The sequence below is a fragment of the Anguilla anguilla genome, chromosome 4 (genome assembly GCF_013347855.1).
Source record: "Anguilla anguilla isolate fAngAng1 chromosome 4, fAngAng1.pri, whole genome shotgun sequence".
In the NCBI taxonomy this organism is placed as follows: Eukaryota; Metazoa; Chordata; class Actinopteri; order Anguilliformes; family Anguillidae; genus Anguilla; species Anguilla anguilla.
Window position 1 is genome coordinate 23,063,302 of NC_049204.1, and position 23,722 is coordinate 23,087,023.

General features: G+C 39.4%; 1 protein-coding gene across 2 annotated transcripts; it reads left to right on the plus strand.

The window, feature by feature from the left end:
* The first annotated feature begins 546 nt into the window (after positions 1–546).
* On the plus strand, positions 547–23,617 carry LOC118224774 (CTD small phosphatase-like protein 2). Of its 2 annotated transcripts, none has more exons than XM_035412467.1 (11): positions 547–822; positions 1,866–1,980; positions 2,079–2,210; positions 2,548–2,656; positions 2,936–3,047; positions 3,324–3,410; positions 4,595–4,657; positions 20,516–20,595; positions 21,040–21,166; positions 21,322–21,417; positions 22,343–23,617. In XM_035412467.1, exons 1-11 carry the CDS (start codon positions 706–708, stop codon positions 22,406–22,408), a joined length of 1,104 nt encoding a protein of 367 aa, XP_035268358.1. In that variant the 5' UTR covers positions 547–705; the 3' UTR covers positions 22,409–23,617. The 2 variants fall into 2 exon arrangements, with proteins under 2 accessions (XP_035268358.1, XP_035268360.1); XM_035412469.1 differs by lacking the exon at positions 547–822 and adding an exon at positions 829–1,174.
* Positions 23,618–23,722: the final 105 nt, after the last annotated feature.

Consider the following 23,722-nt stretch of genomic DNA (forward strand, 5'->3'; position numbering starts at 1 on the left):
GGCTTCCTTGCACAATTCAACAGTTTAAATTTAACACATCCATTGATCATAATAATCTTCATGCTCCACAGCACCAGGGTTGGACCATTTCACGGACACAAAAACTGTTTCAGAATGTAACATACTCGAATGAAACAAATGCCAATGCAAACACAAAATCACATTGCAAGGTATAGCAGACAAGATAATAGCCTATATTTAAAATGTTCCACGTAGTCTATTTCACAACAGAAATTCCTGGCTATGTTTTCCTTAAGATTCCTTGAATGACCTATTTAATGTATGTCGGATAAATTTGTAAGAGGATCTGAAATTTCTTTAGGTCTGATAGTGCAGCATGTTTTTTTTTTCTCTGACGCACCGCATCTGCCAGCGTGTTAACCCACTTTAGAATGCATGCAACCGTGAAAGTGTGCTGAGTAGTACAACGTGACTGCGGGATCACGGGGACCAGAGAATTCTGTAGCGCCGCCCACTTCATATGATTTCTCTGATGTTATTGGTGCAGAGAGCCCGGTAGATTTAAATGAATGACGCATAGTGAAAGCGAGAGAACGGTGCTAAACAAAACAAGCAGTTCGTCCAATCAGATGAAGCTAGTGGTATCTCGCAGTGGTACTCGATCGCTGAACGCAGATTACAGTCTAGTTGGGTAATTTGGTACTGTAGAGCTAGACATCTAGCTGTTCAGTAATCCCCAAGAGGATGATACTGCGATCCCGAAATATTTCTGCATACGTGCCGAAAGAACCAAAAACACCAACTAACCTTCATCGACGCTGCTCCTACGCGAGAGCGCCGCCGGTGGCAGAGATAGAAACGGTGAGAATAAATTGAACTAGCGCTAGCTAACTTGACTCTCTCAGACGGCTACCCTTACGACCGATACGATGTATTATTTAGCTATCTAACGTTAGCTGCTATGTGGCTAGATCTATAGTTACTGTTATTGTAGCTGGCTGTCTGATAGATTGCTAGTCTATGTATTATTATCAGTCGCCACTGGTTAGTGAGCTAGGAACAAGCGTGTTGTCATTTGTGAACCCTTACGTTCCCGTTGTTTTCTTTGAAGTATAGAAGAACAGTAACCATTTTGCTTAAAACAATGTGATCATTCTGCGTGGTCAATGCCCGAGTTGTTGCTGGCGAGCTGACTAACATTACCTGAAGCTAGGTTGGGAGCTAGCTAACGTGATCAAACTCTGCTGTGATACAAACGAGACGTACGACTACTCGTCTAGCTAGCTAGCCATTCACTAAAACGTGGATTTGAAATCTGGACACTGCGCTACCGTAACATAATATTTATTACACAGCTTTGTCAGGTTGTCAAAAACGAACGTTAACCAAAAGCTTTGCCTATGACTAGCTAGCAACTTAAGTCAGCTGGGGTATATGCACTCTGGTGATAATGAAGAAGGCAAGCTGGAGAGCCTGTGTTGCCCCGTAACTGTAGACTAAATGCCACTCATTTTAAGGTAGTAGCATGACATCGGGGTTAAGTCGGTCTGTGGTCACAACACATGGAGCTAGCCGTTATTTTCGCTAAAATGTATATCTGGATGCAGGGGGTTTGCAGCCAACGTAGGTTACATAGCCTGGGGGCTTAACAATGTAACGTTAACTAAATGCTGATACATTGCAAGCTATAATATAGTGATGTAAATTATAGCCAACGTTACAGGGAATATTTCTGCAGAATAAAATATTAGGTACTATAACGTTACATACAATTATATCGACTGTTCTCGATATAGGTTATTGGTGCTTATTCGTTGATTGACTTATGTTAAATCTGTCTGGTGGGTGGCTTATCCCATACCATTAATAAACGTGTCAGGTCAGTAATGTCCTGATCTATCCAGGGCAAAGGGGAAATGGTGTCAGACTGCACTACGCAGGACTCTGACGAGGAATGTGTCCCAACCGTCAGTAAAGGCCGCACGAGGAAAAGAGCTTCAACGCATGGAGACCACGAAGGTAGATGACCTCGACATGTTATTCATTGTATTTAGTAAATTGGTTATTTCATTGCAATGATAGGTATTTGTGCCCCTGTCTTTATCTTGGCTATTTAGAGTTCATGACTCCTGTCTGCCGGAAGCGCCGTGTGCGCTTTGGGATGGAGAGAGACTACTCCCACACTAATACAGCAGTAAGGAACATCTTCACCCCGACTGTATGCCTCCCGATGTCAACAGTGGACAATGGTTAGTGACCTGAAGGTCATTGTGTGCATTACCTCGTGCTTAACCTTAATTGAAACACAAAAAAACTACAGTTACTATGTTTGTATTTCTGTTGTTTTGATGGAATTAGCATGTATTGTTAAAATATACTCATGATTCTAAACAGTTGCTCCTGTATCTGTTTGACTCTCTTCACCAAAACCTAGTGTCTAGGTTGTCGTATATTAATCCACAGAATGTTTTGCAGAACATACATAGTAGACCTGGGTGTGGACACCCACCTCAGTAGCACTAAGAGAAAACAGGTCTCTGACTCAAGAAAGGATAATGATAACTATGTGGGGTGTTCTCTTTGAAGGTGTGAAATCCCCTGAGGATGAACCAATGAGTCCAGAACAGTGCATTTTTGGTTATGAGTCTTTAAGCCCTCTGGCAGACGAGGAAGATGATGACGAGGTGTTTAATCCGTAAGTGTTGTGCATAGTGCCCCTATTGTAGTTATTTTTTTTTTGTAATGATATATTTTTAAAAGAATTTATTATATTTTTAACCACCTCTAAAATAACAGGATAGGTCTATTACTTTATTTTCTTCATCTGAGTGAAGACTATTGCCTTCTATAATGTCTTGCTGAAGAATAATTTGTCAGTGGTCTTGATGTGTTGTGTCACTTCGTATCCGATCTTTTGAGATCAGCTGCCATTTGATTTTTAGACCCACACTTGTTTTTTCCTTTGCCTTTTCAGGTACTGCTTCATCAAAAACATTCAGTCTCGGTCTCAACAATCGAAACCTCGTACCCGGGATGTCCCGGTCAAGACCAGGACCACCCCGCAAGCCACACTTGTTTTGGACCTGGTGAATTTTTATTTTCATTTCCTTGCTTTACAAATATTTTTTGTTAAACTCCAAATTTATTTACTTGGGCGCTGGAATTAAGTCATTTCTAGACAATAGTAAAACTAGACAGAGAACAAGACTGGATTGTTTTCTTGAACAAAGCATAGTTTATTATTGACTGTTTAGTGCACTTCTGATACATTTTTTAAAAACATATTTTCATATACAAGTATTTTTGCATGTTGTGCCTGTGAAAAAAAAGAGTCATTTGTATTTATTGTACATGCTCTGCAGGATGAGACGCTAGTGTTCAGCTCTCTGAGCATGATTGAGAATGCAGAACACACCTTCCACACCTATTTTCAGGATCATGAGTACAAAGTGAGTGAAACAACATCCTCCCTATTACATTATGTGACATTTTCATTATTTGAGTTTCAATTTCCCCCCAGGTTAATGCTTTCTCTGAGTTAACAAGCAATTAGGTGAACAGAAAGGGGTTTGTTTTTTTGGTAGTATTTTAGGTGCTCAACCAGCAGGTGGCAGTGAAGAGAAGAATGTGTTTAGTAGTGCTCATCTAGACATATTCTTAGAAGTAGTGCTGTATGTAAGGCCATACAAGCTTCTCTGTTTCTCTAAAGCAATATTGGTGACCAGGTTAGCATACCAGGTTCCCAGAAACATGACTGAAATAGAAACTGGTGGTGTACATAGAAACTGTACATAAAATGGCTGACAGCGAGAAAGTATTAAATTGTTAGAACAAATTGAGGTTGAGGATCTTTCTGATGTTGCAGAGATTAGATGTGTGAGTGCGTACATGAAGATCTGCTATTGGAAGCAATGTCAAGGGTCCTAGATAAGCAAAGTCATTACACCCTTATTGGAGCCTGAATAAAATTTCAATAAATTGTCTTATCGAGGAGCTGTGGTCTTTAGTTTGGTGAGCTAGCCTAATCATTTCTGTCATAGTTCCAAGAAGATGGGAAAGGCCAGTTTAAGACCAGCGGCAGACCTGTCTCTGTAGTAAAGACAGTTTTTATGTATGCTTTGAAAATTGGATATACTGGAAAATGGATTTGCCGAAAGAATAAAAACTGTTGTCTTACTCAAAATACTCAACTAACTGTAGCAAGTTGTTAAATGTCACAAATTAATATGTAATCAACATAAGGCCTCTGTCATATATGTCAATTTTTGTTACTTGGGGAGCTACTGATTATTGCCATGTTTATTAATAATACAATACTGTACATGTCAAATAGTACCAATGTGTAATAAGCTGTTTTATACAAGTTTTTGTTTGTCTTCTGTTTTATCACAGATTTAATGTCTGGGACAATAATTCATTACCGGGCATTTTTATTACAATCCAAAAGCAGGAATGTTTAACATACCTTTTGAAAGGATTTATCTGCACCAGTTGGTAGCCCTCTTGCCTCTGTAACTGGCCGATTTCCTTTTTCAACTGAAATGTAGCATGTTAGCTAATCTTTGCCAAATGACTTCACTTTCTTAAACTGCCTGCAGTGATCAGGAATGAATCGGTAATCTTTTTCTTCTAGGTCTTCATGGTTCTGAGGCCTCATGTTAAAGAGTTTTTGCAAAGAATGTCAAAAATCTTTGAAGTAAGTTTCTTTCTCATTAATTTCTTGGAAATTCTATTCATTATTATTATTATTATTATTTATTTATGTTTTTTTTTTGTCAGAATGTGAGTATGACAGTTGCCACAAAATAACATTTCTTGCAACTTTCCTTAAGCAATACCTTTTGGCTTTGTTTTGTTCCTGTTTTGCTTTATTATTAGGGGTCCAAGCAGCGAAGCTGGTGGAACCCTATTGTATCTGTTAGGATTATTAGGGGTCCAAGCAGCGAAGCTGGTGGAACCCTATTGTATCTGTTAGGATTATTAGGGGTCCAAGCAGCGAAGCTGGTGGAACCCTATTGTATCTGTTAGGATTATTATTCTTATTATTATTTTTCTCCGCTAAAAGTGTCTGAGGCTCAGCAACCATACGTCCTAGAGGAACCACATTTGGCAGGTGGGTTCCTATGGTCTCCCACTACTCAGGCACTAAAAATCACGTATGTCAGCCAGATGGTGGCGCTATAACAAAGGGTAACGCGCACAAGGCCATAACTCCCACACCATAAGTTAGATCAACACAAAACTTCATCGACATATGTATCTGAACGTGCTCTACAACTTTGCCATTGGCCCCACCTATGTCTGCCATATTGTTTGCCCGCCATTTAGACTTTTTAGTTGGGGCGTGGCAGTTTTCTCCGCTAAAATGTCTGAGGCTCAGCAACCATAAGTTGTAGACCAACCAAATTTGGCAGGTGGGTTCCTATGGCCCCCCACTACCCAGGCACTAAAAATCACCTATGTCGGCCAGATGGTGGCGCTATAACACGAGGGTCATACTTTAAAAGGCCATAACTCCCACACCGTAAGTCTGATCAACACAAAACTTCATCGACTGATGCATCTGAATGTGCTCTCCAACTTTCCTATTGGGAGCACCTATGTCCGCCATATGGTTTGCACACCATTTGGACTTTTTCATTAGGTGGGGTGCGGAAAAGCTGGAGCTCCAAATCTAAACGATTACGACATCGAGTAAACTTCTTTACGGCAAGCGACAACCATGGCGACGCAAGTAATCCGACACCGTAGGTCTAGTTTTTAGCAGTGAAAGCACGGTCTGACAGTTCCACCTAGCGTGCATGCTAGGATAGGCTACCCAAAGTTTTTCAGTAAAACCTTTCTGAGAGGACGAATAATTACTTTTCTTTGGCATGGATCCATTTGAAGACAGTATCGGGTGAGTTCGTTAAGTCTTTAAATCTGTCATTATGCTGAGAAAAAGCTAAACCATTTTATTGGTAGTTTTTGAGTTTCTGTGCAAACGCGCGAAAACACGCTGGTCTAATGAAACAATGACGGTAGCCTAATACATATATTGTCCGCTTCGTTCCGTTGCTACCATCACATAACGACCTAGAGCTGCAGTTTCTCGCTGCAATTACTAATATTGAATATAAACAAAAGACGCAATTTATGCTGTAGTCTGCCAATGTCTACATAAATAATACGGTCCGTTTGAAGACAATATCGGGTGGGTTCGTTTAGTCTTTAAATCCGTCATTATGCTGAGAAACAGCTAAACCATTTCATTGATAGGTTCTGAGTTTCTGTGCAAACGCGCGAAAACACGCTGGTATAATGAAATAATAACGGTAGCCTAATACATATATAGTCCGCTTCGTTCCGTTGCTAACATAACATAACGACCTAGAGCTGCAGTTTCTCGCTGCAATTACTAATATTGAATATAAACAAAAGACGCAATTTATGCTGTAGTCTGCCAATGTCTAGATAAATAATACGGTCCATTTGAAGACAATATCGGGTGAGTTCGTTTAGTCTTTAAATCCGTCATTATGCTGAGAGAAATCGTATTCTCAATTTAATCTCTAAATTGACTGTAAGCTTAGGGTTGTAACTATGTAGTTGTTTCGTAGGTGACTTAACTCGTCTTAACTATTGCTTGTATTTGTGCATGGACTGCGTTGTTGCTGTTCTTGTCTGTGTTAGTGTTAATCAGTGTAACCTACAGGGTTTAAGTTGAACAATGCGGTTGTTCCCTGCACTTAGAACGGTAGGCTACTGCCCTCTAGGGTTTTCGACACACTTGTTCCTGGTTATGGTTATACATTTTGTTGTACATCGCTCTGGATAAGTGCTTCTGCCAAATGCCTGTAATGTAATGCAATATTCCGTAGCAACAAGATGAACCCGGCGTTAGCCCTGAAATAGGCCAGTACAGCAGTGAAAACGCTGCTCACTGAATAACGAAATAAACGAGACAATTTTGTTTTTCTACATTATACCATGTCATTCTACAGTCAATATCTGGGACTAAACATTGAATAAATATACAATCTTACCATTGGTTTTATGCGTAGAGATGTCCCTTTTGCGACTGAGTGGTCATATATTGTCTTGGACAATCCGTTTGTGATTCATGTTGCTTACGGCGTTGTCGCCGTTTTTCTTGCAATTTGGCTCCATTGACAGTTCATTTATTCAGTAGGTGAGAGTACAAGCTTTCTAATGATGTATAACATGTCTGATTTCGCTTTTGGGATAGCGTTTTATAGGTCAGAGTAACCAAATTTTTCTTATCCACCAATGTCTAAATAAATAAAACGGTAGGCTACTTTGCGCGAAGCACACAGATGGCGAGTTGATATTAGGTCTTTTATTTCCGTTTTTTCTCAATGTCGTATTTATTTTTTGAAATGTGCATTCATGTGTTATTATTTTATCTGTCTCTGTGGCGCTCTGAAATGTGCATTCTCTGCTAAACTGAGCAATGGATTGGAATATGTGTCTGACGTAGTGTTGCACGGTATACCAAAACTTCAGCACTTTCTCGGTACTTAAAAAAAAAAAAAAAAAACGGTTTCGTATTTGAATTTTCCGACGTTCGGTAGTTCTGAGTCAAATGTAAAAGCCAGGGAAATGTGTCTCCCGCATTACTGATTTAGAGGATGAAAAGTGTAGTTTGTCAGAATCTTCGCTAGATGCCAGTAGCAACTAAGGTTGCCAAGTGAGGTGACCTGCGCTTGTGCATTCACTTCCCTGATACAGCGCAAGCTTTCACTCAGTTCACTTCAGTAGCAATAGGTGTTCCAATTTGGAAATATTTTATTATAGATAGATGCTGTATTGTTATTACAATATGCTGTTTTTAAATCTATTTAAAGGTGAAAGACCTGTTTTAAAGATTATTTAGTTTACAACTGTTTAATTTCTGAAATATATTTAACATATTTCTCCATTGTTCAGTGTTGTAACACTATAGGCCTATGCATATTCATATGTTGCAGAGGCTTCAACTTAAAGGTTGTTAATGAACCAGGCTGTTAATAAACCATGACTTAGAAAATGAGGTCAACCCTTGTGGACATTACGTTTCTGATCTATTAAGGTAATTTCAGTATTGTTAGATACCGAGTATCGAATTAGCACCGTTTAAGTTTCAAGTATCATTTCAGTATTGAGTATCGTAATACTAAACCTGGTATCAGTATCAAAGTCAAAATTTCGGTATCGTGACAACACTAGTTTTTAGTTGCGGCGCAGAAACACTGCAGCTGTGCATGCACACCGGACCATCTAAGTGTTACGACATGCCATCTAAGTGTTACGACATAGTAAAGGCCTTGACGGGAAGCGGCCAGGACACATCCATGGCGACGTAACTAAGTCATCCGACAGCGTCTCTTAGCTCAAAATTGGCCATAAGTCATCAATATTTCATACGATCATCATGATATTCAGTAGATATGTTGGGTGAAGGCATATGATCATGAGGACAAAGCCATTTTAAAATCGCTCCATAGGGGGCGCGATGCTGCCAATGCTTGGACCCCTTCCAACGCCGCTTGCGGCTTTAATTAGGGGTCCAAGCAGCGAAGCTGGTGGAACCCTATTGTATCTGTTAGGATTATTATTCTTATTATTATTATTATTTTTCTCCGCTAAAAGTGTCTGAGGCTCAGCACCCATAAGTCTTGGAGCAACCAAATTTGGCAGGTGGGTTCCTATGGCCCCCCACTACTCAGGCACTAAAAAGCACGTACGTCAGCCAGATGGTGGCGCTATAACAAAGGGTAACGCGTAAAAGGCCATAACTCCCACACCATAAGTCCGATCAACAGAAAACTTCATCAACATACGCATGTGAACATGCTCTATACCTTTGCCATTGGGACCACCTGTGTCCGCCATATTGTTTGGCCGCCATTTTGACTTTTTAGTTGGGGCGTGGCAGTTTTCTCCGCTAAAATGTCTGAGGCTCAGCAACCATAAGTCCTAGAGCAACCAAATTTGGCAGGTGGGTTCCTATGGCCCCCCACTACTCAAGCACTAAAAATCATCCATGTCGCCCAGATGGTGGCGCTATAACAAAGGGTCATACTTTAAAAGGTCATAACTCCCACACCGTAAGTCTGATCAACACAAAACTTCATCGACCGATGCATCTGAATGTGCTCTACAACTTTGCTTTTGGGACCACCTATGTCCGCCATATGGTTTGCCCGCCATTTGGCCGTTTCTATTAGGTGGGGTGCGGAAGAGCTGGAGCTCCAAATCTAAACGGTTACGACATCGAGTAAACTTCTTTACGGCAAGCGACAACCATGGCGACGCTAGTTTTTATCAGTGAAAGCACGGTCTGACACTGCCACCTAGCGTGCATGCTAAGATCGGCTACCCAAAGTTTCTTAGTAAAAGCTTTCTCAGAGGATGAATAATTACTTTTATTTGGCATGGATCCATTTGAAGTCAGTATCGGGTGAGTTCGTTTAGTCTTTGAATCTGTCATTATGCTGAGAAACAGCTAAACCATTTTATTTATTGGTTGTGAGTTTCTGTGAAAACGCGCGAAAACACGCTGGTCTAATGAAACAATGACGGTAGCCTAATACATATATTGTCCGCTTCGTTCCGTTGCTATCATAACATAATGACCTACAGCTGCAGTTTCTCGCTGCATTTACTAATATTGAATATAAACAAAAGACGCAATTTATGCTGTAAATCGTATCCTCAATTTAATCTCTAAATCGACTGTAAGTTTAGGGTTGTAACTAGGTAGTTGTTTCGTAGGTGACTTAACTCGTCTTAACTATTGCCGTAGGGTCTTGTTTTTATCAGTGCGGGGACGGTCTGACCATCGGGAAGCATTGGAAGACAGTGACCGAGAGTTCGTTTAATTTTTATAATTTTTTAAAAAATAATTCTTTAGGTTCTGAGTTTCTGTGCAAACGCGCGAAAACACGCTGGTATAATGAAACAATGACGGTAGCCTAATACATATCCGCTTCGTTCCGTTGCTACCATAACATAACGACCTAGAGCTGCAGTTTCTCGCTGCAATTACTAATATTGAATATAAACAAAAGACGCAATTTATGCTGTAGTCTGCCAATGTCTAGATAAATAATACGGTCCGTTTGAAGACAATATCGGGTGAGTTCGTTTAGTCTTTAAATCCGTCATTATGCTGAGAGAAATCGTTTTCTCAATTTAATCTCTAAATTGACTGTAAGTTTAGGGTTGTAACTATGTAGTTGTTTCGTAGGTGACTTAACTCGTCTTAACTATTGCTTGTATTTGTGCATGGACTGCGTTGTTGCTGTTCTTGTCTGTGTTAGTGTTAATCAGTGTAACCTACAGGGTTTAAATTGAACAATGCGGTTGTTCCCTGCACTTAGAACGGTAGGCTACTGCCCTCTAGGGTTTTCGACACACTTGTTCCTGGTTATGGTTATACATTTTGTTGTACATCGCTGTGGATAAGAGCGTCTGCCAAATGCCTGTAATGTAATGCACTATTCCGTAGCAACAAGATGAACCCGACATTAGCCCTAAAATATGCCAATACAGCAGTGAAAACGCTGCTAACTGAATGACGAAATAAGCGAGACTAACTTTTTTTAAAAAATTACCACGTCATTCTACAGTCAATATCTGGGACTACACATTGAATAAATATACAATCTTACCATTGGTTTTACGCGTAGAGATGTCCCTTTTGCGAATGAGTGGCCATATATTGTCTTGGATAATCCGTTTGTGAAATGTCGGATTTTTTCTAAAATAGCTGTGCGTAATACCACACCTGTTGCGTACGGCGTTGTCGTTCTTCTTAGTCCAATTTGGCTTGATTGACAGTTCATTTATTCAGTAGGTGAGATTATAAGCTTTCTAACGATGTATAACATGTCTGATTTTTCTTTTGGAATAGCGTTTTATAGGTCAGCGTTACTAAAACTCATCTCATCTGCCAATGTCTAAATAAATAAATTAAACGGTAGGCTTCTTTGCGAGCAGCACGCAATTCGCGAGTTGATATTCAGTCTTTCTTCCGTTTTTTCTCAATGTCGTATTTATTATTTGAAATGTGCATTCATGTGTTATTATTCTATCTGTCTCTGTGGCGCTCTGAAATGTGCATTCTCTGCTAAACTGAGCAATGGATTGGAATATTTGTCTGAGGTAGTGTTGCACGGTATACCAAAACTTCAGCACTTTCTCGGTACTTAAAAAAAAAAAAAAAAACGGTTTCGTATTTGAATTTTCCGACGTTCGGTAGTTCTGCGTCAAATGGAAAAGCCAGGGAAATGTGTTTCCCGCATTACTGATTTAGAGGATGAAAAGCGTAGTTTGTCAGAATCTTCGCTAGATGGCAGTAGCAACTAAGGTTGCCAAGTGAGGTGACCTGCGCTTGTGCATTCTCTTCCCTGATACAGCGCAAGTTTTGACTCAGTTCACTTCAGTAGCAATAGGTGTTCCAATTTGGAAATATTTTATTATAGATAGATGCTGTATTGTTATTACAATATGCTGTTTTTAAATCTATTTAAAGGTGAAAGACCTGTTTTTAAGATTATTTAGTTTACAACTGTTCAATTTCAGAAATATATTTAACATATTTCTCCGTTGTTCAGTGTTGTAACACTATAGGCCTATGCATATTCATATGTTGCAGAGGCTTCAACTTAAAGGTTGTTCATGAACCAGGTTGTTCATAAACCATGAATTTGAAAATGAGGTCAGCCCTTGTGGACATTACGTTCCTGACCTATTAAGGTAATTTCAGTATCGTTAGGTACCGAGTACTTTATCAGTATCGAGTATCGTGATACTAAACCTGGTATCGGTATCAAAGTCAAATTTTTGGTATCGTGACAACACTAGTGTGGCGCTTTTTTTAGTTGCGGCAGGGAAGCGCTGCAGCTGTACATACACGCTCGGCCATCTAAGTGTTACGACATGCCATCTAAATGTTACGACATAGTCAAGGCCTTGACGGGAAGCTGTCAGGACACATCCATGGCGACGCAACTAAGTCATCAGCCAGCGTCTCTTAGCACAAAATTGGCCATAAGTCATCTATTATTTATACGATCATCACAATATTCAGTACATATGTTGGGTGAAGGCGTATGACCATGAGGACACAGCCATTTTAAAATCGCTCCACAGGGGGCGCGATGCTGCCAATGCTTGGACCCCTTCCAACGCCGCTTGCGGCTTTAATTATTCTTATTATTTTTCTCCGCTAAAAGTGTCTGAGGCTCAGCGACCATAAGTCCTGGAGCAACCAAATTTGGCAGGTGGGTTTCTATGTGCCCCCACTACTCAGGTACTAAAAATCACGTACGTCGGCCAGATGGTGGCGCTATAACAAAGGGTTTTGCGTAAAAGGCCATAACTCCCACACCATAAGTCCGATCAACACAAAACTTCATCAACATATGCATGTGAACGTGCTCTATACCTTTGCCATTGGGACCACCTGTGTCCACCATATTGTTTGCCCGCCATTTAGACTTTTTAGTTGGGGCGTGGCAGTTTTCTCCGCTAAAATGTCTGAGGCTCAGCAACCATAAGTTGTAGACCAACCAACTTTGGTAGGTGGGTTCCTATGGCACCCTACTAGCCAGGCACTAAAAAACACCTATGTCGGCCAGATGGTGGCGCTATAACAAAGGATCATACTTTAAAAGGTCATAACTCCCACACCGTAAGTCAGATCAACACAAAACTTCATCGACTGATGCATCTGAATGTGCTCTACAACTTTCATATTGGGAGCACCTATGTCCGCCATATGGTTTGCACACCATTTGGACTTTTTCATTAGGTGGGGTGCGGAAAAGCTGGAGCTCCAAATCCAAACGATTACGACATCGAGTAAACTTCTTTACGGCAAGCGACAACCATGGCGACGCAAGCAATCCGACACCGTAGGGCCTAGTTTTTATCAGTGAAAAGATGGTCTTACACTGCCACCTAGCGTGCATGCTAGGAGATAGGCGACCAAAAGTTTTTCAGTAAAAGCTTTCTGAGAGGATGAATAATGACTTTTCTTTGGCATGGATCCATTTGAAGACAGTATCGGGTGAGTTCGTTTAGTCTTTGAATCTGTCATTATGCTGAGAAATAGTTAAACCATTTTATTGATAGGTTCTGAGTTTCTGTGCACACGCGCGAAAACACGCTGGTATAATAAAACAATGACGGTAATACATATATAGTCCGCTTCGTTCCGTTGCTACCATAACATAACAGACTATCTTATGTCTACAGCTGCAGTTCTCGCTGCAATTTCAAACATTGAATATTCACAAAAGACGCAATTTATGCTGTACTTTGCCAATGTCTAAATAAATAATACGCTACGGTAAAGCTTTGAGAGGATGAATCATTACTTTTCTTTGGCATGGATGCATTTGAAGACAATATCGGATGAGTTCGTTCAGTCTTTAAATCCGTCATTATGCTGAGAAACAGCTAAACCATTGTATTTATGGGTTCTGAGTTTCTGTGCAAACGCGCGAAAATACGCTGGTATAATGAAATAATAACGGTAGCCTAATACATATATAGTCCGCTTCGTTCCGTTGCTACCATAACATAACGACCTAGAGCTGCAGTTTCTCGCTGCAATTACTAATATTGAATATATACAAAAGACGCAATTTATGCTGTAGTCTGCCAATGTCTAGATAAATAATACGGTCCGTTTGAAGACAATATCGGGTGAGTTCGTTTAGTCTGTAAATCCGTCATTATGCTGAGAGAAATCGTATTCTCAATTTAATCTCTAAATTGACTGTAAGCTTAGGGTTGTAACTATGTAGTTGTTTCGTAGGTGACTTAACTCGTCTTAACTATTGCTTGTATTTGTGCATGGACTGCGTTGTTGCTGTTCTTGCCTGCGTTAGTGTTAATCAGTGTAACCTACAGGGTTTAAGTTGAACAATGCGGTTGTTCCCTGCACTTAGAACGGTAGGCTACTGCCCTCTAGGGTTTTCGACACACTTGTTCCTGGTTATGGTTACACATTTTGTTGTACATCGCTCTGGATAAGAGCGTCTGCCAAATGCCTGTAATGTAATGCAATATTCCGTAGCAACAAGATGAACCCGACATTAGCCCTAAAATATGCCAATACAGCAGTTAAAACGCTGCTAACTGAATGACGAAATAAGCGAGACTAACTTTTTTTAAAAAATTACCACGTCATTCTACAGTCAATATCTGGGACTACACATTGAATAAATATACAATCTTACCATTGGTTTTACGCGTAGAGATGTCCCTTTTGCGAATGAGTGGCCATATATTGTCTTGGTTAATCCGTTTGTGAAATGTCGGATTTTCTCAAAAATAGCTGTGCGTAATACCACACCTGTTGCGTACGGCGTTGTCGTTCTTCTTAGTCCAATTTGGCTTGATTGACAGTTCATTTATTCAGTAGGTGAGATTATAAGCTTTCTAACGATGTATAACATGTCTGATTTTGCTTTTGGAATAGCGTTTTATAGGTCAGCGTTACTAAAACTCTTCTCATCTGCCAATGTCTAAATAAATAAATTAAACGGTAGGCTTCTCTGCGAGCAGCACGCAATTCGCGAGTTGATATTCAGTCTTTCTTCCGTTTTTTCTCTATGTCGTCTTTATTATTTGAAATGTGCATTTAGTGTCATTATTCTATCTGTCTCTGTGGCGCTCTGAAATGTGCATTCTCTGCTAAACTGAGCAATGGATTGGAATATGTGTCTGACGTAGTGTTGCAAGGTATGCCAAAACTTCAGCACTTTCTGGGTACTTAAAAAAAAAAAAAAACAGAAAAAAAAAAACGGTTTCGTATTTGAATTTCCCGATGTTCGGTAGTTCTGTGTCAAATGTAAAAGCCAGGGAAATGTGTCTCCCGCATTACTGATTTAGAGGATGAAAAGTGTAGTTTGTCAGAATCTTCGCTAGATGGCAGTAGCAACTAAGGTTGCCAAGTGAGGTGACCTGCGCTTGTGCATTCACTTCCCCTGATACAGCGCAAGCTTTGACTCAGTTCACTTCAGTAGCAATAGGTGTTCCAATTTGGAAATATTTTATTATAGATAGATGCTGTATTGTTATTAAAGGAGTACCATGGTGATTTTCACACTTTCTCGGTTTTATGTGCTATTTGCACAAGAGGCATTGAAGAAACACAATGAGCAAAGTATTAAATATGTCCGTTCTGTATTCTTGGAGAAATATGCGTTTTAAATTCATCGTCCTATTTTCAACCGGTTGAGAAAGTTGTCATTTTGCTACGTCATTAATACAGTAACCACTCCCATTTCCACGCCCCGTAAAGAAATCTGACAGGACACACCGTCCTGCTGTTCAGACAATGCAAATATTTGACTAACGTTAGGTTCACTTAAATTAGAGTGCCTTTAGATTATTTCTGGTTATATTCATTTAGCTAGCTAGCTAACGTTAGCTAGCTAGGAGGTTTGCTTTCATAAGGCAATGTTATCGATAACGTTAGCTTGCTAGTTTGCTTTTATGAGGACGTTATAGTTGTGCTTTTATCTTAACTTGGCTAGCTAGATATCAAAAATGATCATTGGATATAAGTCAACGTCCTTACCTTAGCTATCTACCGATACTTGATATACTAGCCCTACTAAGCTAGCTAGCTTGTGAAAATTCAGTCTCCCAAAGAGAGCGCATATCATGGGGGTAGCTGTGGTAACGGGGCACGGTCTGTCAATCATAGCTAACTGACAGTTCTCATTACCACGCCCAGACGGTTTGGGTGAATTTTTATCGTGGGAAATTTAGGCTTAGAAAAATACGTTTTAAAGTACATTGAAATGACTGAAGAATAAAAAAATTATGCACATTTGTTTTGTTGTTGCCTGAAGACAACTGGGAAGTGTCACGTTCAACCACCATGGTACTCCTTTAACATATGCTGTTTTTCAATCTATTTAAAGGTGAAAGACCTGTTTTAAAAATTATTTACTTTACAACTGTTTAATTTTTGAAATATTTTTAACATTTTTCTATTGTTCAGTGTTGTAACACTATAGGCCTATGCATATTAATATGTTGAAGAGGCTTCAACTTAAAGGTTGTTAATGAACCAGGTTGTTCATAAACCATGAATTCGAAAATGAGGTCCACCCTTGTGGACATTATGTTTCTGATCTATTAAGGTAATTTCAGTATCGTTAGGTACCGAGTATCTAATTAGCATCGTTTAAGTTTCAAATATCATTTCAGTATTGAGTATCGTAATACTAAACCTGGTATCACTATCAAAGTCAAAATTTTGGTATCGTGACAACACTAGTGTGACACCTTTTTTAGTTGCGGCGCAGAAACGCTGCAGCTGTGCATACACGCCGGACCATCAAATTGTTACAACATGCCATCTAAGTGTTACGACATAGTAAAGGCCTTGACGGGAAGCGGCCCGGACACATCCATAGCGACGTAACTAAGTCATCCGACAGCGTCTCTTAGCTCAAAATTGGCCGCAAGTCATCAATATTTTATACAATCATCATGATATTCAGTAGATATGTTGGGTGAAGGCATATGATCATGAGGACAAAGCCATTTTTAAATCGCTCCATAGGGGGCGCGATGGTGCCAATGCTTGGACCCCTCCCAACGCCGCTTGCGGCTTTAATTCTTATTATTATTTTTCTCCGCTAAAAGTGTCTGAAGCTCAGCAACCATAAGTCCTGGAGCAACCAAATTTGGCAGGTCGGTTCCTATGGGCCCCCACTACTCAGGCCCTAAAAACCACGTACGTCGGCCAGATGGTGGCGCTATAACAAAGGGTTTTGCGTAACAGGCCATAACTCCCACACCATAAGTTAGATCAACACACAACTTTATAGATATATGCCTCTGAACGTGCTCTATACTTTTGCCATTGGGACTACCCGTGTCCGCCATATTGTTTTCCCGCCATTTTAACTGTATCGTTGAGGCGTGGCAGCTTTCTCCGCTAAAATGTCTGAGGCTCAGCAACCATAAGTCCTAGAGCAACCAAATTTGGCAGGTGGGTTCCTATGGCCCCCCACTACTCAAGCACTAAAAATCACCTATGTCGGCCTGATGGTGGCGCTATAACAAAGGACCATACTTTAAAAGGTCATAACTCCCACATCGTAAGTCTGATCAACACAAAACTTCATCGACTGATGCATCTGACTGTGCTCTACAACTTTTCTATTGGGAGCACCTATGTCCGCCGTATGGTTTGCACACCATTTGGACTTCTTCATTAGGTGGGGTGCGGAAAAGCTGGAGCTCCAAATCTAAACGGTTACGACATCGAGTAAACTTCTTTACGGCAAGGGACAACCATGGCGACGCAAGTAATCCGACACCGTAGGGTCTAGTTTTTAGCAGTGAAAGCACGGTCTGACAGTGCCACCTAGCGTACATGCTAGGATAGGCTACCCAAAGTTTTTCAGTAAAACCTTTCTGAGAGGACGAATAATTACTTTTCTTTGGCATGGATCCATTTGAAGACAGTATCGGGTGAGTTCGTTAAGTCTTTAAATCTGTCATTTTGGTGAGAAAAAGCTAAACCATTTTATTGGTAGTTTTAGAGTTTCTGTGCAAACGCGCGAAAACACGCTGGTATAATAAAACAATGACGTAATACATAGTCCGCTTCGTTCCGTTGCTACCATAACATAACAGACTATCTTGTGTCTACAGCTGCAGTTTCTCGCTGCAATTTCTAACATTGAATATTCACAAAAGACGCAATTTATACTGTACTCTGCCAATGTCTACATAAATAATACGCTACGGTAAAGCTTTGAGAGGATGAATCGTTACTTTTCTTTGACGTGGATCCATTTGAAGACAATAACAGGTGAGTTCGTTTACTCTTTAAATCCGTCATTATGCTGAGAAACAGCTAAACCATTTTATTTATGGGTTCTGAGTTTCTGTGCAAACGCGCGAAAACCCGCTGGTATAATGAAATAATAACGGTAGCCTAATACATATATAGTCCGCTTCGTTCCGTTGCTACCATCACATAACGACCTAGAGCTGCAGTTTCTCGCTGCAATTACTAATATTGAATATAAACAAAAGACGCAATTTATGCTGTAGTCTGCCAATGTCTAGATAAATAATACGGTCCGTTTGAAGACAATATCGGGTGAGTTCGTTTAGTCTTTAAATCCGTCATTATGCTGAGAGAAATCGTATTCTCAATTTAATCTCTAAATTGACTGTAAGTTTAGGGTTGTAACTATGTAGTTGTTTCGTAGGTGACTTAACTCGTCTTAACTATTGCTTGTATTTGTGCATGGACTGCGTTGTTGCTGTTCTTGTCTGTGTTAGTGTTAATCAGACACATTTTGTTGTACATCATTACAAATGTTGTACATTTTGTTGATAAGAGCGTCTGCCAAATGCCTGTAATGTAATGCAATATTCCGTAGCAACAAGATGAACCCGACATTAGCCCTAAAATATGCCAATACAGCAGTGAAAACGCTGCTAACTGAATGACGCAATAAGCGAGACTAACTTTTTTTTTTTAATTACCACGTCATTCTACAGTCAATATCTGGGACTACACATTGAATATATATACAATCTTACCATTGGTTTTACGCGTAGAGATGTCCCTTTTGCGAATGAGTGGCCATATATTGTCTTGGATAATCCGTTTGTGAAATGTCGGATTTTTTCAAAAATAGCTGTGCGTAATACCACACCTGTTGCGTACGGCGTTGTCGTTCTTCTTAGTCCAATTTGGCTTGATTGACAGTTCATTTATTCAGTAGGTGAGATTATAAGCTTTCTAACGATGTATAACATGTCTGATTTTGCTTTTGGAATAGCGTTTTATAGGTCAGCGTTACTGAAACTCTTCTCATCTGCCAATGTCTAAATAAATAAATTAAACGGTAGGCTTCTTTGCGAGCAGCACGCAATTCGCGAGTTGATATTCAGTCTTTCTTCCGTTTTCTCTCAATGTCGTATTTATTATTTGAAATGTGCATTCATGTGTTATTATTCTATCTGTCTCTGTGGCGCTCTGAAATGTGCATTCTCTGCTAAGCTGAGCAATGGATTGGAATATGTGTCTGAGGTAGTGTTGCACGGAATATAAAAACTTCAGCACTGTCTCGGTACTTAAAAAAAAAAAAAAAAAAAACGGTTTTGTATTTGAATTTTCCGAAAGTTCGGTAGTTCTGCGTCAAATGTAAAAGCCAGGGAAATGTGTCTCCCGCATTACTGATTTAGAGGATGAAAAGTGTAGTTTGTCAGAATCTTCGCTAGATGGCAGTAGCAACTAAGGTTGCCAAGTGAGGTGACCTGCGCTTGTGCATTCACTTCCCTCATACAGCGCAAGCTTTGACTCAGTTCACTTCAGTAGCAATAGGTGTTCCAATTTGGAAATATTTTATTATAGAGAGATGCTTTATTGTTATTAAAATATGCTGTTTTTAAATCTATTTAAAGGTGAAAGACCTGTTTTAAAGATTATTTACTTTACAACTGTTTAATTTTTGAAATATATTTAACATATTTTTCTATTGTTCAGTGTTGCAACACTATAGGCCTATGCATATTAATATGTTGAAGAGTCAACTTACAGGTTGTTAATCAACCAGGTTGTTAATAAACCATGAATTAGAAAATGAGGTCAACCCTTGTGGACATTACGTTTCTGATCTATTAAGGTAATTACAGTATCGTTAGGTACCGAGTATCGAATTAGCACCGTTTAAGTTTCAAGTATCATTTCAGTATTGAGTATCGTAATACTAAACCTGGTATCAGTATCAAAGTCAAAATTTCGATATCGTGACAACACTAGTGTGACGCCTTTTTTAGTTGCGGCGCAGAAACACTGCAGCTGTGCATGCACGCCGGACCATCTAAGTGTTATGACATGCCATCTAAGTGTTACGACATATTAAAGGCCTTGACGGGAAGCGGCCAGGACACATCCATGGCGACGTTACTAAGTCATCCGACAGCGTCTCTTAGCTCAAAATTGGCCATAAGTCATCAATATATCATACGATCATCATGATATTCAGTAGATATGTTGGGTGAAGGCATATGATCGTGAGGACAAAGCCATTTTAAAATCGCTCCATAGGGGGCGCGATGCTGCCACTGCTTGGACCCCTTCCAACGCCGCTTGCGGCTTTAATTATATATTATTATTATAAACGTTGGAAATTCAGCTTTAGGGGAGAGTTTTGTTGAAACATTTGTCTTGAAGACAATCAATCTTAGTTATATATCTAATATCATATCTAATTTAAGTTTCAAATTACCCTGTCCTGGAAAAAGTCAATGAGTGCAGTATTTATACATAAAACAGTTTTTTGGAGTCAGACTCAAGGCATGTCAGTAGCTCTTTCAGGCTGATGTGAAAAAATGTCGATGTGTGCAGCCAATCAGTTTCCCTGGGATGTACGTGTTCACAGAACCATCCTCTCTGCCCTTTAAGCTCACATAAGCTCACACTGACCTGCATTGCTTTGAGATGTCACCTCTGCATGCAATTGTGGTTTGGCTTGATGGGTTTCATTCTCGGTCAACCTGTATTTTTCAGATGTTTGTTTATACTTCTGCCAAGAAAGAATATGCTGAGAAGATCTTGGAGACGCTGGATCCTCAGAAAAAGCTTTTTCGGTGAGAACATTTTTCCGTCCACTTGGATCACTTCTTACTTGAGTCAAAAGCACATGGAACATCAATTTTCAATTCATGGTCCACCCTTTTTCGAACAAAGGATGTGAAGGAAACTCATTTAGAAAGAAAAGATGTATAATTTACATACATTTGAATAGACAAGCATTTTTCTAACTACCTTTCAAGCAAAAGGATTGAGCCAATAAGGCTACTGTAATTTTGCTATTTCCAGCCTATAAGGTATGGAACCTTGGATGTTGGTGAAAATCACTGAGATGTTGATTCACAAGGGACTGAAATAACAGCTGACTGCTGAGAGTACCAAGGGTGGCATGTCGAATTGGGAGTAAAATAATAAGTGGTCGATAACAATGGCTATGAGTATTATACAGTGGGCACTGTGCCATACCTTAACCTTCTAAACCTCCCCTGTTCTGTCTGAAGACATCGTTTGTACCAGGAAGACTGTGCCTGTGTTTTTGGCCACTACATCAAGGACCTGGATGTGCTGGAAAGAGACCTGTCCAAAACAGTGGTTCTGGACAATGCTCCCCACGCCTTCCCTTACCATGTAAGCCTGTACACCCTGTGCGGTCTTGATACAATATGGTCTTGGTTCACATGGCATTCAATGTATTTTCACACAGGACACATGCTGATAAGGATGCTGGTTTGCAAAAAAAATTAAGAGTCCAATTTTACCTTTGTTTTAATGTTCTCTTCCAGCTGATGAATATGATCCCCATCAAGAGTTGGGCTGGAGACAGAGAAGACGATGAACTGCAGAAGCTCATTCCTTATCTTGAGAAACTGTCCGAAACAGTAGGTTAACATTGCTTTGGAGCCTTGATGTTCTTTGTCAGCTGTTATTATTATTAGAGATGTATAGTAGGCTGCCTTGTTCCTAGGGTCTCTTTTAATGTTGAGCACCTTAGAGACATGGTTGCCTCAATTCAGTTGTCTTAGTGAAGCATATAGTTAAAGGCCAGAGGTTAATATAATGTTCCAATAATATAGCCAGTTTGCCAACATGAATAATTTATAGAAAGCTAGTTGGACATTGGACACTACTATCATCTGCACAAGTTGAGCAACTCAGAAACTCGAAAAAGCCATGTTTTCCTTTGTTATTGCATTGCAGTATTATTTGCTTTTTCACAAGCAAATAATTTTTTAGATGATGCATTCAATTTTATTAAGCTGATTGTGGTGCCTTACATTATTGAGCTTTCATATGACAAGAAATAAAACAAAAAAAGTGTTCACACATGTATTAGTACTATAAAAGGTATACCTTGTGTGATATCAGAAATGTCTCAAAAATATGAACATGTTAGAACTTAAAACTACTTTAAGGTGTAACAGGAATTATTTCTGCATAATTATCCCAACATGGTTACAGCATTGCCTGTTGGTTGGTTAAACACTCACACTTTGGTGCCAGAGGCTCAAATGGCTCAAACCATACTGTTATGCGTGAACGTGGGATTATTTTACCCAGATATAACCCACTGGCTACACTTCTCTTTCCATGTCAGGTCTGCTGTTACATTAAAAAACCTTTATATTGGTATAGTCAGAGTGTGATCATGGTCTTTTTTTACGTTGTTAATAAGATCTAGTATACACTTTCTTTAATCGATGTGGTGATTATAAAATTATCATATTTTCATTGGAACATTAATACAGTTATTTTCAATTTTGAATGTTAGTCATTTTGTATTTACCTCGTGCTTTTACCTTTTAGGAGGATTTCCGGCAGGTTCTGAGGCGGCGGATGGATCATTTGCACAGACTGCTCTCTGAAGACTGATAAGTGGCACATGACTGATAATTTCATTATTGGCACTTATCTATCAATCTGCTCATGTAAAACATACGATATTTCCAGTCTGTTCTGTGTTGCACTCGTCTTAATGGTGTGAACTGTCAATGGGATTCAGGAAGAGTTGGCATTACATATAGAAAAGGCAGAGACCCAGATATACTTACACTGTTTTCTGGAGGAACTGCCTGCTGAACATTATGTAATTACATGGTGTTATTTTGTATATTTTGTTAGGGGTGAAAACCTGCATTTTACATATTTCCTATTTGTATAACATGATATTTGCCTAAGCAATTCAGGTTAAGTACCTTTCTCAGTGGTACAATGGCTGTGCCTCAGTTGGGAATCAAACCTACAATACAGCAGACTTAATGTTTGTTTTTATTTATTTATTTATTTGAAAAGTCTGTGGACCTGGACCAAGGGGTCAAGAATGCCCATAACAATAAGAGACTCTTGTTTACAAATATAGCTGCACTGCCCTGGATCTTTGTATTGCGTAGAATATAGTTCTCTCTGTTGCATAGAAAACATGGTGGCTCACAAGCCACAAAGTGCTGTAATATAATGTACATATTTGTGTTGTCCTAACAGAATTGACTAACTTGGTTTATTAATATATACAGTTTCTGTTTTATTCATTCATGTCATGTGGACTGATCATCTGACTTTACATTCAAAAGTGAGTGCAAAGCTCCTGCCTCTCGCCCAGTGCATTCTGGGATAGGCTCTAGCACCGCCCGCGACCCTGACCAGGAATAAGTGGGTATAGATAATGGATGGCTGAAGTAAGGCGGTTGCATTTTTGAAGAGTGCTAAAAATGTTTTGACTCTTTAACAACTGTCTCTCAGCATGCATTGTATGTATTTGCTTAAACAACAAGTTATGCGTTGTTTTATTCCTCATTTATGGTTGTTCATTAAAAGTATTTGCACTTTCTTGTTTTGTTAGAATGTTGGATATTTGTTTTCAATGGTTTGGGAACATAGTTTTCAAAATGATTTAAATGACTTGTATGTAAGGATAAATGTTTACCTTCAACGTAGCATTTGAGAATCCATGAACAATGCCCTTATTTTTTTCCAATAGGAAAGTAATCCCATGAATCTTTTAAAATAAAATTGACTGTATGGGAGTCATTGTACCAATGAACTGTGATTGATTAGTTAATTAAATTTAATGATGTGATTATACATTAGAAGTCTGTCATATTGAATTTTGCATGTCTACACAATGGCCTGGATTCAATCAATGTTGATCCTTTCTCTGACTTTTTTTGTTGTTGTTGTTACCATTTT